This window comes from Phocoena sinus, chromosome 9, assembly GCF_008692025.1.
Source record: "Phocoena sinus isolate mPhoSin1 chromosome 9, mPhoSin1.pri, whole genome shotgun sequence".
Classification (NCBI taxonomy): Eukaryota; Metazoa; Chordata; class Mammalia; order Artiodactyla; family Phocoenidae; genus Phocoena; species Phocoena sinus.
Window position 1 is genome coordinate 88,991,801 of NC_045771.1, and position 15,687 is coordinate 89,007,487.

Here is a 15,687-nt window from a genome sequence, read left to right on the forward strand (position 1 = left end):
TGCACTTCCTGTTGATTACATGCAATTCATTAATTACATAACTGTGAAGGTAAAGAAAAATACATTCTAGATGTACCACTTCAAAAATTTTATACCTTCAATTTCAAACAAGTTAATAGTAATGTGAATTTTCCATAAATACATGCTATTTCTTTGTATAAAAGCCAAATGCTAAAACAAGGATCGGAATAGTTTTAATATGACGATATAAGTGAGCCAGTTAACCAAGAAGAATTTTATAAAAACTGCTCCACACGAACAGGAAAGAAACGGGAAGAATTTCTTGAACTCTGAGCAATCCCAACTCCAGATCTCAGGGGAGCTCCCTCCCCAACTGCCTACTCTCCCAGGTTCAGGTACAGACAAGGAATCAGAGAGAGCGAGCAACCAGAGTAAAGTAAAATGTTACTTCAAATGGTACTGTGTCCTATGGACTAAATTGTGCTCCCTTAAAATTCCTATGCTGAGGCTGTGACAGCCAGTACCTCAGAACGCAAGTGTATTTGGAGATAGAGCCTTTAAAGAGGTGATTAAGTTAAAATGAGGCCCTAATCCAATTAGACTCGTGTCCTAATACAAGGAGAGGAAACGTGGACACACAGAGAGACTCCGGGTCACAGACACGCTCAGAGGGAAGACCACGAAAGAACACAGAGGAGGTGGTCATCTGCAAGCCAAGGAGAGGCCTCAGAAAAAACCAAACCTGCCGACACCCTGAGCTTGGGGCTTCCAGCCTTCGGACTGTGGGAAAATGAATGTCTCTTATTTAAGCCACCCAGTCCGTGGTATCTTGTCAAGGCAGCCATAGCAAATTAACACACTGTGTGCTGTGTTTAAACTGGGTTAAATATATATCAGAAAACAAATTTCCATGCATACAGATTCGCTATGGTACCTGTACCCATTTCCAAAAATAAAATGGCACCTGGCTCATCCTCAGAGACCCAAACTCTACTATATTTGCATTCCTGTGAGAAAATCTGACTGGTGTCAGGTTTCCAATCTAGTCTATCTCCTGGAGTTAAGAGCTTATGGTTTAGTAGCAGTCCTCTGCAAACACATCAAAGTGTAGGCTTTCAGGGAAGAAAGTTAATTTTTATTTTCAGCTAGGTGAACTGTTAACTCTCAACTACATGTAAACCACTTACTTAAAGAATTTTCATTTTGAATCACTGGCAATATGCAAGGAGGTTAAAAAAAATTAATTCAACTGTTGTCTAAGAAAACTATAATTGGGAATTCCCTGGCAGTCCAGTGATTAGGACTCGGCGCTTTCACTGCTGTGGCCCAGGTTCAATCCCTGGTCGGGGAACTAGGATCCTGCAAGCCATGCAGTGCAGCCAAAAAAAAACCTCCCAAAACAAACAAACAAACAAAACCCACTATAACTAGGAGGCACATTTGCTACCTATTTGCCTATTTTCCCACTCCCTTTTCATCAGCATGGAAAGAGGAAAATACACTTCTGCGTTTTGATTTTGTATGGGCAAAAGAACAAAATACTAACCTTAAATATTTAGACAGTAGATTAATAGCATCCATGGTGTCTTTGTTTTCCTTGTACAGTAAAAAGTGGCAGTAACTTCCCCTAGATTTTGGCCAAGAATGTTTTCTTGGATCTTAAAAAAAAAAAAATTTAACTATTATATACACCATAATAAAAGTTAGCTGAGTTCTTATGAAACCCCACAAGATCATTTTTGCTAGAGAACCTTTGAGAGAGAAATCAGATCTAGTCTGACAAGAAATATGGGTTAAGTGGTTATACCTTGTGGTCTACAATTATTAAACTTTCTGTGACTGGATACTTATCTGTCTGTATTTAAAATCAAACTCGAGAAATGCAGGTGGTGTGACAAATGACTAAACCTAACCAGCAATCTTCACACAGAGAAACACAGAGGGGTCCACCATTCCCCAGTGGCTTACTTTATAAGCATGTGTCTGAAAGGGGGCCGCCTGGCCCTCCAGAACGTATGCAGGCCAGAGGGAAACAGCAGTCATGGCAGAGCCTACAAGCTTTGCCTCATCTCCCCAGTCAGGTGTTCTCACAACAGGCTGGATGCCCTAGCAGGGTTGGGGATAAAGCTTGTGAGGAGCTGCCTCAGTGACAAGTTTAGATTTTCCAAAGGCCACTTCCATCACAGTTTAGCTAATACTAGATGGTTTGCAAAGGTCTACTGGACAGAGAGAGCAGCTGGCATTCAATACCTAATTGTCATTCTTGGGGGAAGAGGAGACTTTAAAAATTAAGTCAGGTTAAATATTAACTTCTGAGCCACTATTACGTCGATTGCTCAACTTTTTAGAAACTGGCAAACATTTCGAGACTTTGGAAAATCTGACTTTTAAAACTGTTCTTCCAAACGAACATTAAAATTACACTACAATCTAGAAACATATATTTAAACAATATTAAGATTTTTGACTTCAGTTGCCCAAAGAGTGTTCTGAAAACTCAACACTTTGGGAGAAATGTGTAAGCCGCAACTGCACGTCCCAGATGTTGTACAATAACGTTTGTGAGTCTTGTGTGACACACAGCTGCAGCTGTTATATGAACGCATCTAACTCAGTTGATTTCTGTAACTCTATGAAAGAAAGACTGTGAAAAAATATTTCATATAATCCCCAGAAGTCTTCTTCTTTTAAAAATGTTCCTTTGTCTTTGTCCCTTTAGCATGAACTCATGAATCCTTCATCTTCAAAGACATAAGAAACTTCTGATACTAAAGTTACTTGTACACCTGCCTTTGCCAAGGGAAAAAGCACTGCTTCACAGGTTAGGGATATAAGCTACAATGTAAAGAACAAATTGACCAATAAGCTGTCTTGGAAAACTGCCATAGCGTGTATGCTTGAAGTATTACAGAAAAAGCACTACAAGTATTTCTTGGGCTCTTGGTATGAATTCCTCACAACTCATCCTCAGAAAATTGTGAACAGGGATATTATTTTTGGTTTTCCTTCCAGCTCCCTACATTTAAGCAAAACTGTCTACGCTTAGCACTTGTGACAAAAATCATTGGCATTTCATTTTATCTACATGAAACGCCAACCGCTCTTACCTGCTGCAGTTCTGACCTCTGTCCAAATGCACAGCATAAAGAGCACAAGAGAGCAGTATTTAATTTATAATAATATTAAAGTGCTTTAGAAGTGAACATGCAAATGATCGCATGGAAAGTTTCTACTGAGGACTCCTACAGCGCCTGGTGGTTATGTGGTGGGTTAACAGCCATTTAGACATTAACAATGGAATGTCGCAGAGGCAAACAGTGAACAAGCAGAAAACTCACCGACAGGTCCAGGCCTCCCTGTCTCAATCCCCTCACAGTGGCCTGTCCACTCACCCTCAAAAGCTGCACTGTCTGTGCCTACAGGATGTAGCAAAAGGTGTAAGACTGGATGCAAAGTGCCTCCCCATCCAGAGATTTGTTTTCTTAAATATGGGAGGACGTGTACCAAAACGCTATTTGTGATTATCTTTCAGTTGTGAGACTGCAAGTAATGATTGTTTTGTATTGTGCTTTTCTGTGTTTTATGAGTTTCCTGCACTGATTTCTTTATTTGAAAAAAATGCAAAAAATTATTATGGAAAACAGTTCTCAAACTGATAGATTAAAACAGATTTAACAGACTTACCCACCGAATGCAATGTTCTGACCTTGTTTGTATCATGATTTAAACAAGTCATCTGTATGCAAAAGGCATTTCTGAGACAATCAGAGAAAAACTGAACATGCACAGGGTATGAGCTATTAAGAAATTATTGTTGATTTTGTGGGGATGTGATAATGATTTAGGGTTTTAGTTCTTATCTGTCAGATACATACTGAAGTATTTACGAGTGAAATGAAGTACTACGTAGAATTTTCTTTAAAAACACTTCAACAAAGGAAAAAAAAGTGGGAGGAAGAGGTCAAACAAAACAACAGAACGTTCATAATATTGAAGATGGTTGATGGGTACACAGGGGTTCAGCATACTACTTCCTTTATTTGTCTGCATGTTTGAAAATGTCCATAATAAAAAGCTTTTAAAAAATTTGTGATAAAAATTGATGAAATGTAGCTACATTTTCCTCTAACTACCCTTTCAGTACGCTCAAAATTAACTATAGTGGCAAGAAATAAATGAAACCACAAGATTAAAAAACTAAGTGCTATTACACCTTAAGAGAAACCATGACAACTGATATGAGTTTGGCTCACAAGCATGCATCTTTTATTAGCAAATCCAAGCAGTGAGCATGCATTCAATTACCTCCTCTGCAAGTAACAGACATAAGGATTCTTTTTCCAAGTGCACTCAGTACACAAACTAGTAATAAGCATATGCATTGATTAACTGGGAATGTTTTGAATAACGGACAATCGGTGAGTCTCAACTTATTTTGGGGAATTTGTTTGACTTCATAAAACTCCAAATCCTTGGAATGCTAGGTAGCATAGATGGTAGCTTTACAATTTAAGTGAATTTAAAATAACTTTCAAACATTTTTGAGACACTCTGATTTAAAATACGAATGCAAAGAATTCTCAGGCTAGGAAGCAACCTTCTGATGGTCTAATATGGCAGCCCCAGGAGAGGAGAAACAGAAACCAGATAAAAAAAGAAAACCACGTTCAAGAAGATTCATGTATTGAGCACAGAGATCCTCATGAATAAAGAAGGAAAAATGTTTGTAGCTCGAGAAAGATGACAGGATGGGTAGCATGCAGAACATTCTTTCCTTCTTATTCAAGTCCATTTCCCCTGCTGCACCTGCACACCCACCCTGCAGCTTCCCCAGGGGTTCTGCTCCAGCCATCATCAGCCCCCTCCCTCTCCACTGGCTCTTTCCCGTCAGCACATCAATATGCTCAGGGCTCTTGCATTTTCAAAGTCAAACCTACGTCTCCCTCTCCTTAACCATGTTCCTTTCCTTTCTCCTTCTCTTTACGGTGTATTTATCATCTTCCATCTCAACCTACTGTGTAAACTGGTTTCCAGTCACTCCAGTAGAACTGCTCTGGCAAAGACACTGATGATCTCCATATTGCTAAAAATTGGTGGACATATTTCAGAGTTCCAATCTTGTTGGAACTGTCTGTAATATTTTCCACAGCTAACCACTCTATCATTGAAATCCCCTCTTCCTATGGATTGCGTAACACCAGGCTCTCCCAGAAACTTAACTTTGTATCTCTCTGGCTCTTCATCCTGAGTCTCTGTGGACTCCTCCATCCAGGTATGCCTCCTGGAAGCCATTCATTTCGCACAGTATGGAGAATCTCTACATATTACATGGCACAAAAAAATTTTTTAACTTAAATCTTTAAAAAGGTTTTTGGGGATGTATACTATCTATCTCAAAATGTAAGTTAATTTACCTGAGTATATGGTTTATGATAATTATGGTATTTTCAGAATAATACCATACGTATGCTTTAGTAGGTAAATCAATGTGCCCTATCAGACTGGATTAACACACAAAATAACGTCTGAGTTATAACAGTTGGTAATTTGTGTTTGGCCACCATGATTTAGAATCTACCACACCCGTGTTTTAGGATGCATGGCCCTATCTGAGGTAAAGAATGTTGCAAATCTGCTAGGACTTCCCTGATGGCACAGTGGTTAAGAATCAGCCTGCCAATGCAAGAGACATGGATTCAAGCCCTGCTCCAGGAAGATCCCACATGCCGCAGAGCACCTAAGCCCGTGCGCCACAACTACTGATCCTGCACTCTAGAGCCGGCGAGCCACGACTACTGAGCCCACGTGCCACAACTACTGAAGCCCGCGCGCCTAGAGCCCGTGCTCCGCAACAAGAGAAGCCACCGCAGTGAGAAGCCCGCGAACCGCAATGGACAGTGGCCCCCCACTTGCCACAACTAGAGAAAGCCCGTGCACAGCAACTAAGACCCAACGCAGGAACTTCCCTAGTGGCGCAGTGGTTAAGAATCCCCCTGCCAACGCAGGGGACACGGATTCAAGCCCTGCTCCGGGAAGATCCCACATGCCATGGGGCAACTAAGCCCGTGTGCCACAGCTACTAAGCCTGCGCTCTAGAGCCCGTGAGCCACAACTACTGAGCCCGCATGCCACAACTACTGAAGCCCACGCGCCTAGAGCCTGTGCTCTGCAACAAAGAGAAGCCACCGCAATGAGAAGCTCACGCACTGCAAAAAAGAGTAGGCCCTGCTCACCCCAACTAGAGAAAGCCCACGCACAGCAACAAAGACCCAATGCAGCCAAAAACAAAATTAATTAATTAATTAAAAAAAAAAAAAGACCCGGGCTTCCCTGGTGGCGCAGTGGTTGAGTGTCCGCCTGCCGATGCAGGGGACACGGGTTTGTGCCCCGGTCTGGGAAGATCCCACATGCCGCGGAGAGGCTAGGCCCGTGACCCATGGCCGCTGAGCCTGCACTCCGCAAAGGGAGAGGCCACAACAGTGAAAGGCCCGCATACCGCAAAAAAAAAAAAAGAAAAAAAAAGACCTAAATGCAGCCAAAAATAAATAAAAATAAAAACTTTAAAAAAAAAAATGTTGGAAATCTGGTAGATAATGCATGACCCACCAGTAACAATTTATGTCAGGGTTTGGTAGTGAGGGAGCTCTAAAAACATTCTATCTTAGCTTTGCAATGAAGCTTTTAAAAGCTAATCCATTCAAATGCTTAGCAAGGCGGCCCAGGAGGATGAGCTGTCACTGGTATTGCATTCTGTTTGCAGAGGCACAAACAGCCTTCTTCAGGCACCAGCTCTCCCTACTTTCTGAATGCTGCTTACTTTAGGCCACTCCCAGATTGCAGGGGGGCAGGGGGGGCCAGATCTGTAGAAGATACTCATAGGCTCTCAGGTGCCCATCTGGGTCCATGAGAAGGTGGGCGGGAACACGCAGATGGCAGACCTCTAGTCCATCTCTGACTAAACGCCACAGCCCCTTGAGCCCGAGAGGTCGCGATCTCCATCCAAGCACTGATTCAAGTGGACCTGCCTTCATGCTTTTTACAGTGAGAAATTCATACTTTACTGAAGATGTGAGAAGGGAAATGGGTGGGGGGCAGCGGTGTTCATGTCACACAGAGCTCAGCACCTCCCTTGGAAAACAGGGAAATTTTTTATTTGGGAAAAAAAAGAAAGGTGGGTGTGGAATAAGCACAGAAAATGCAGATAAAGACAGAACACGAGAGATATGGAACCACTCACTTGAGCGGGCAACTGTACTGGCCACCTTGGCCTGCAAATGCCAACATCACAAAAATGCTTAGGTCATCCTCTAAGATAGAACAATCATTTCCAAGAAGTAACCAGTCAAGAAAATAGAAAAAAAAAAAATTGCCTTTTCCAATCTGCTTCCTCGTGACCAGTCGTCAGAATGAGACCCTGCCTCTTCCTCTTGCCTCTGCAAGAGGGTAGCTGACCAACGAGGACTACATCTCTATAAAGAACACCTCCCTAGCAGCCCTTCTCAACCTGGGCTCCTCAAGAGAATGAAGACTGAATGCACCAAGGCATCTGCTTTGTGTAGGAAGTCACCTTCTCTCCTCCACAGCTAGATGAGTTACCAGCTACATGCCAATTGTGGGAGAATAGAAAAAAACAGCCATTCACATCATTTCCCACTGGGCTTAATTCGCCTGGACAACCCTGGCTGCAGAAAAGCTGTCAGGGTTATATTTTATTCTGTGACTCAGACATCAAAGAAACATCTAGTACCCAAGCCGTTAAGACTGTGGATTGAGAAATGATTAACAATTTGTGCCCTCCATCATTATAGGTCACGATAAAAATAAAAATAATTAGCAAAATTTCTATCTTATCAAATAAGGTACAACAAAAGAAGTATTGAATTCCAACTTAGACCTATGCTGGGGCCTAGGACTGTGTTGTCTAATATAGCAGGAACAACCCACATGTGGGTACTAATCCCTTGAAATGTGATTGGTCCAAATTGACATTGTCATAAATATAAGTATACACTGAATTTGAAAGGTTTAACGTCAATAACACAGCATATTTAATATATAATTTTTCATGAATTATATGCTGGAATTATAATTTTTTGTGTATATTTATTTAAATAAATTAACAAAGTTAATTAAAAAACAACAACCAAAAAAAAAAACTTGTGCCCTCAAGCAGTCCCAGAACACATCATCTCACTGCCCTTTCTGGTATCCGCTGAGAAGTGACATCTGGCCTCCATCCTCTCCTCCCCACAGCTCAAGGTTTCTCACTATGTCACTAACCAGACTTACTGATTTGATGACATGATTTTCTCAGGCACAGCTAAACCTTATTTCTGCTCCCATTTTTCTCACACCCTCTCCTTTCACTAGAACCACAGTTAGAGACAATTAAGGCTTCATCCACTCACAGCATTAACCTAAGAGAAAACTGACAAAGCACTGATGGCTTGAATGCTCTTTTGTTATATAACAATCATCGAGTTTTACTCCAACAAATATACCTAGAAATAACTCTTCACTAACAGGTGTCATCGATGGTAGGGGAGAAGGTGAGGAAACAATTTTTCCTTCTGTAATTCTCATTAAAATTTTATCTGCTGATTTGACAGGTAAAAGAAGAAAAATTACCCAATTTTTCTTAAGGTTATGTGCAAATAGAAATCTTCATGGCTGGAGAAAACAGAACATAAATATCAATAGGATGCACTGACAACACACCCATTTCAAATGAATGCTACTCAGTGAAAGATGGGCTTGGGCGAAGGGGTGGTTTTCTATATATCCCACGTTTTTATGTGTAGTGAAGAAGGTACTCACGGTTGGAAAGCAGCAGCACTTTCAATAGAGGGACTTTGCAGAATATGCCACTGGGATAGGTGACAGCAGTTTCTGTTCATCTGACAGCTTCCTTACCTCCATTAAGAGCACAGAATGAGCAATATTCCTTCCGTTTTCTTCTTGAATTGCCACTCAGCCTGCTCTGCTCTTCAGGGAACATGTCAAATTCCTAAGACTCTCTCTCAGGCACCACTATCATTTCAGCAAATCCGTACTCACATATAAGACCTACTGTCCCCTTACCAGACACAGTCTGCAGGATTGCTCTGGCATCTGAAATGGTATTATTCGCCTTCTTTGAAGGAATGACATGATCAATATCCTTCTCTGAACAACCGCAAAATGACCCTTGAACATGAACAGTCAGAGAGAAGGAGGAGACGGAAGAAATGCCGAGTCACTAGCATACTTACTTGCCAGAGCCTTTTTTCCAGCTGCATGATAGGCTACAATATATTTCTTCCCCTCTCTATCTTCTGTTTTTGTTTCTAATCCTGGAAACAGAGATTTAATCGCTTGATGGATGACGGTTCTTTTCTCTTTGGTGTCCTCAATAACCTATTAAAAACACAGATAATGACACTACTAATTTGACAAACATTAAATAAGGAAATAATACTAAGGAATTAGTAAAAACACTACTCATCTTAATAATGATGTGAAGTAACCAAAGTACAGGGGTATGATTTCAAAAGTCTTTTTCTCAATTATTTTTTTAAATTGAAATATAGTTGAGTTACAATGTTTCAGGTGTACAGCAAAGTGATTCAGTTATACATATATATATATTCTTTTTCAGATTCTTTTCCATTATGGTTTATTACAAGATATTGAACATAATTCCCTGTGCTATACAGTAGGTCCTTGTTGTTTATCTATTTTATATACAGTAGCATGTATCTTTTAATCCCAAATTCCTAATTTATCCTCCCTCCCCCCTTTCCCCTTTGGTAACCATAAGTTTGTTCTCCATGTCTGTGAGTTTGCTTCTATTTTGTAAATAAGTTCATTTCTATCATATTTTAGACTCCACATATAAATGATACCACATTGTATGTCTTTCACTGTCTTACTTCATTTAGTATAATCATCTCTAGGTCCATCCATGTTGCTGCAAATGGCATTATTTCATTCTTTTTTATGCTGAGTAATATTCCATCGTACATATGTACCACATCTTTACCCATTCATCTTTCAATGGACATTTAGGTTACTTTCCTATCAGAAATCTTTTAGAGCTTCACAATACTGCAAATCCTAAGGGCCCATTTGGGACTTCCCTGGTGGCGCAGTGGTTAAGAATCCACGTGCCAATGCAGGGGACACGGATTCGATCCCTGGTCCAGGAAGATCCCACATGCCGTGGAGCAACTAAGCCCGTGCGCCACAATTACTGAGGCTGCACCCTAGAGCCAGAGAGCCACAACTACTGAAGCCCACGTACCTAGATCCTGTGCTCCGAGATGAGAAGCCACCGCAACGAGAAGCCCATAAACCACAACACAGAGTAGCCCCTGCTAGCCACAAGGAGAGAAAGCCTGCACACAGCAGCAAAGACCCAATGCAGCCAAAAAAAAAAAACCAAAACAGCCCATTTATTGACCTTGTACAGCCGCCAGGCACTGTACCAAAATCACTTCACAATCGCTGTCTTACTCAATCCCAATCAGCTCCCTATCATGCCACCAGTATATCTACTTAAGAGATGAGGAAAGTGAGGCTGAGAGAAGCTAAGGAATGTGTCTAAGATTATATAGCTGTAGCTTGGAAGAGCCAGATTTGAAATTCAGGCTGTCTGACTCCAGAGCCACCCAGCACAGACGCTCCCCCTTAGGGACTCGGCTGAACAATGAATACCTCAGGGCTCACAGATGGAAAAGCAGGTAAGCTGGGTCTTTGGGGATGTCAGAAACTCATTTCCCCGGATAGTCAAGTCTACTACTGCCTCCAATGAATCCTGTTCTATACTGAGTAACTTTATGATGACATTCTAGTACATCTGTTCACAAAAAAGAAAAATCTACACCAAGAAAATGTAAACTTATTAGTTACACAACTGTTTTTCAATTTCTGAGCACGTCTTACACTGAGAAATATATTTCATACTTGGAATCAATAGCCAGCAATATGTATGTGTTTGCTCCTTATTAAAAAATCTAACAGAAATTTACAAAACAGTATTTACCCTTACGATGTGCAATACACTGTTACTTTCTATTTTATTTTATTACATTTTAAAAATGTTGGTGAACAAGAGCTGGTTCTTTAAAAGGGTAAACAAAAATCGACAAACCTCTGGCCACCCCACCAAAACTGAATCAAGAAGAAATAGATAATTTGAACAGACCAATCACTAGAAGTGAAATAGAATCTGTAATTAAAAAACTCCCTGCAAACAAAGGTCCAGGACCAGATGGCTTCACTGGGGAATTCTACCAAACATACAAAGAACAACTTATACCTATCCTTCTCAACCTCTTCCAAAAGACTGAGGAGGAGGGAACACTCCCAAAGTCATTCTATGAAGCCACCATCACCCCATACCAAAACCAGACATAGTCACTATCAAAAAAAATAATATCTTTGATGTAAAACTTCTTAACAAAATATTAGCAAACTGAATCCAACAACAAATAAAAAAGATTATATACCATGATCAAGTTGGATTCATCCCAGGGTCACAGGATGGTTCAACCTACGCAAATAAATCAACGTAAGGGACTTTCCATTGCAGGGGACACAGGTCGATCCCTAATTGGGGAACTAAGATTCCACATGCCACATGACGCAACCAAAAAAAAAAATTCAATGTGACATCAACAAAAGAAAAAACAAAAATCACATGATCATCTCAATAGATGCAGAAAAAGCATTTGATAAAATTCAATATCCAGGGCTTCCCTGGTGGCGCAGTGGTTGAGGGTCCGCCTGCCGATGCGGGGGACGCAGGTTCGTGCCCTGGTCTAGGAAGATCCCACATGCCGTGGGGCTGCTAGGCCCGTGAGCCATGGCCGCTGAGCCTGTGCGTCCGGAGCCTGTGCTCCACAACGGGAGAAGCCACAACAGTGAGAAGCCCGCGTATAGCCAAAAAAAAAAAAATTCAACATCCATTCATGATGAAAACTCTCATCAAAGTGTGTATAGAGGGAACAAAGCTCAACATAATAAAAACTATTTATGACAAACCCACAGCCAACCTAATACTCAAAAGTGAAAAGCTGAAAGCCTACCCACTAAAATCTGGAATAAGGATGCCCACTCTCACCACTTCTATCCAACATAGTATTGGAAATCCTAGCCACAACAATCAGACAAGAAAAAGAGATAAAAGGTATCAAAATTGGAAGGGAAGGGGTAAAACTGTCATTATATGCAGATGACATGATTTTATATACAGACAACCCTAAAGACTCCACACAAAAACTACTAGAACTGATAAATGAATTCAGCAAGGTAGCAGGATACAAGATTAACATACAGAAATCAGTTGCATTTCTTTACACTAACAATGAAATATCAGAATGGGGAAGCAAAAAGACAATCCTTTGAAAAATCGCATCAAAAAAAACCCAAAAACTGGGAATTCCCTGGCAGTCCAGTAGTTAGGACTCAGCACTTTCACTGCCATGGTCCCAGGTTCAATTCCCGGTCAGGGAACTTAGATCCTACAAGCTGCACAGTGCAGTGAAAAAAAAAAACAACACTGAGGAATAAACCTGACCAACAAGGTAAAAGCCTTACATGCTGAGAACTATAAAACATTGATAAAGGAAACTGAAGATGATTCAAAGAAATGGAAAGATACCCCATGTTCTTGGATTGGAAGAATTAATATTGTTAAAAATGGCCATACTACCCAAAGCAATCTATAGATTTAATGTGACCCCTATCAAATTACCCATGACATTTTTCACAGCACTAGAACAAATAATCCTAAAATTTATATGGAACCATATAAGACGCAAAATTTCCAAAGGAATTCCGAGGAGGAAGAACAAAGCTGGAGGCATAACCCCCCCAGACTTCAAACAATATTACAAAGCTACAGTAAAACAGTGTGGTACTGGCACAAAAACAGACGCATGGATGAATGGAACAGAATAGAGAGCCCAGAAATAAACCCACACACCTATGGCTGATTAATCTTTGACAAAGGGGCAAGAATATACAATGGGAAAAAGTCTCTTCAGCAAGTAGTGTTGGTAAAGCTGGAGAGCCGCATGTAAATCAACAAAGTTAGAACACTCCCTCACACCATACCCAAAAATAAACTCAAAATGGCTTAAAGACTTAAATATGACTTGACACCATAAAGCTAGAAGAGAACATAGGCAAAACATTCTCTGACATAAATCGTAGCAATGTTTTCTTAGCTCAGTCTCCCAAGCCAATACATATAAAAGCAAAAATAAACAAATAGGATCTGATCAAACTTGTAAGCTTTTGCACAGCAAAGAAAAGAAAAATGAAAAAACAACCTACCACCTGGGAGAAAATATATGCAAATGATGTGACTAACAACGGATTAATTTCCAAAATACACAAACAGCTCATATAGCTCAACATCAAAAAAAACCCCCAAACAACCTAGTCAAAAAATGGGCAGAAGACCTAAACAGACATTTCTCCAAAGAAGGTAATACAGATGGCCAATAGGCATATGAAAAGATGCTCAACAATGTTAATTACTAGAGAAATGCAAATCAAAACCACAATGAGGTACCACCTCACACTGGTCAGAATGGCCATCATTAAAAAGTCTACAAATAACAAATGCTGGAGAGGGTGTGGAGGAAAGGGAACACTTCCACACTGTTGGTGGGAATGTAAATTGGTGAAGCCACTATGGAAAACAGTCTGAAGGTTCCTCAAAAAACTAAAAATAGAGTTGCCATATGATCTAGCAATCCCACTCCTGGGCATATATTCAGACAAAACTAAAATTTGAAAAGATACATGCACCCTAATGTTCACAACAGCACTATTCGCAATATCAAAGACATGGAAACAACCATAATGTCCATCGACAGATGAATGGATAAAGACGATGTGGTCCATATAATATATACAAGGTAATATTACTGAGCCATAAAAAAGAAGGAAATAATACCATTTGCAGTAACATGCATGGACCTAGGGATTATCATACTAAGTGAAGTAAGTCAGACAGAGAAAGACAAATACCATATAATATGTGATATGTGCAGTCTAAAATATGATACAAATAAAGAACTTATTTACAAAACAGAAACAGACTCACAGACGTAGAGAACAAACTTACAGTGACCAAAGGAGAAAGGGGATGGGGGGAGGAATAAATTAGGAGTTTGGGATTAACAGATACAAACTACCATATATAAAGTACATAAACAACAAGGTTCTACTATATAGCACAGGGAACTATCAATATATTCAATATCGTGTAATAAACCCTAATGGAAAAGATTATGAAAAAAGAAAAAATATATATATATATGTAAACTGAATCACTCTGCTGTACACCAGAAACTAACACAACACTTTAAATCAACTATACTTCAATTTAAAAAAAAAATGTTGGTTAAGCTACATTAAATTGATTTCATGACCCACTGATGGACTGCAACCTGCAAGCTAAGAAGATGTAACTACTACTAGCTAAACCTAACAATATTCTAGCAAAATTAAAAATGTAAAAGAAAAGTACACTATAATTATAGATAAGTGACATTTTCATATCAAAAAGTGAGCCAGGGAATTCCCTGGAGGTCCAGTGGTTAGGATACAGTGCTCCCACTGCTGGGGGCCTGGGTTCAATCCCTGGTGGGGGAACTAAGATCCCACAAGCGGCACAGCACAGCATGCCTCCCCCCGCACACACCTCCACCAAAGAAGTGAGTCTACATCTAGAATTCACTGAAAGCAATGAGCTGGAATCATAATTAGTGTGTATGAATGAATACATATTCAGATCTCAGAAATTCAGAAAGTCCATCCTCCTATTTTTTAGATGAGGACACTTGCCCATGGTTAATACTCTTTAATGTAAAACCTTTCAGTAGATGGCATAACTATAATTTTTAAGGTGACAGTAAATCTTGCCATCTCTGTAGGAAAAGTGTATTGTGGGGCTAAGATATGTATCTGCGTCGCACAAGCAACGGAAGCCTGGATCATCCTCCTAGACTGCTCTCAAAACCAATTCTTAGGGGGCTTCCCTGGTGGCGCAGTGGTTGGGAGTCCGCCTGCCGATGCGGGGGACGCGGGTTCGTGCCCCGGTCTGGGAGGATCCCGCGTGCCGCGGAGCGGCTGGGCCCGTGAGCCATGGCCGCTGAGCCTGCGCGTCCGGAGCCTGTCCTCCGCAACGGGAGAGGCCACAGCGGTGGGAGGCCCGCGTAACGCATAAAAAAAAAAAAAAAAAAAAAAAAAAAAAAAAAAACCAATTCTTAGGAATTTTCTCCTTGGCATTGCTGGACATTTTGTCTATGAGTAAATTCAGTAAATTAAAGATCCCTAAAATTTTAACAGTACATATTTTAGGGAAATTTTGGTGGGTAGACGAGGAGATGAGGGTTGGAGGCAAATAATAAATTCTGAAAAGTTACAGTAAACTCTTTTTACCTGGGAGCAATGGAAGGAGAAATTTCAAACAACCCCAAATCCAGCAAGTCGCCAAAATATAGGACAAAATGAATTTAATAATTCATTATTTAATTTAATAATAAACTTTAAATTCTAATAATCTTGTGCTTCAAGATTCTTAAAATCTTGTAACATATTTGCTTTGCTACAGAGATCACCTAGAGCTGCTCTGTTCCGTATGGTCATCACTAGCCACACGTGGCAACTGAGCACTTGAAATGGGGCTAGTCTGAACAGAGATGTGCTACCAGTATAAAATACCACTGG

General features: G+C 40.4%; 1 protein-coding gene across 3 annotated transcripts in view; it reads right to left on the reverse strand.

Moving 5' to 3' along the window:
• PUS7 (pseudouridine synthase 7) overlaps positions 1–15,687 on the reverse strand; it is a 107,636-nt gene that overhangs the window by 29,785 nt on the left and 62,164 nt on the right. For all 3 annotated transcript variants that reach the window (XM_032642768.1, XM_032642769.1, XM_032642771.1), the window contains 2 exons: positions 9,213–9,357; positions 1,508–1,619 (listed from right to left, as the gene is read on the reverse strand). In XM_032642768.1, the coding sequence (XP_032498659.1) occupies positions 1,508–1,619; positions 9,213–9,357 (257 nt within the window). The remainder of the gene's footprint in view (positions 1–1,507; positions 1,620–9,212; positions 9,358–15,687) is intronic.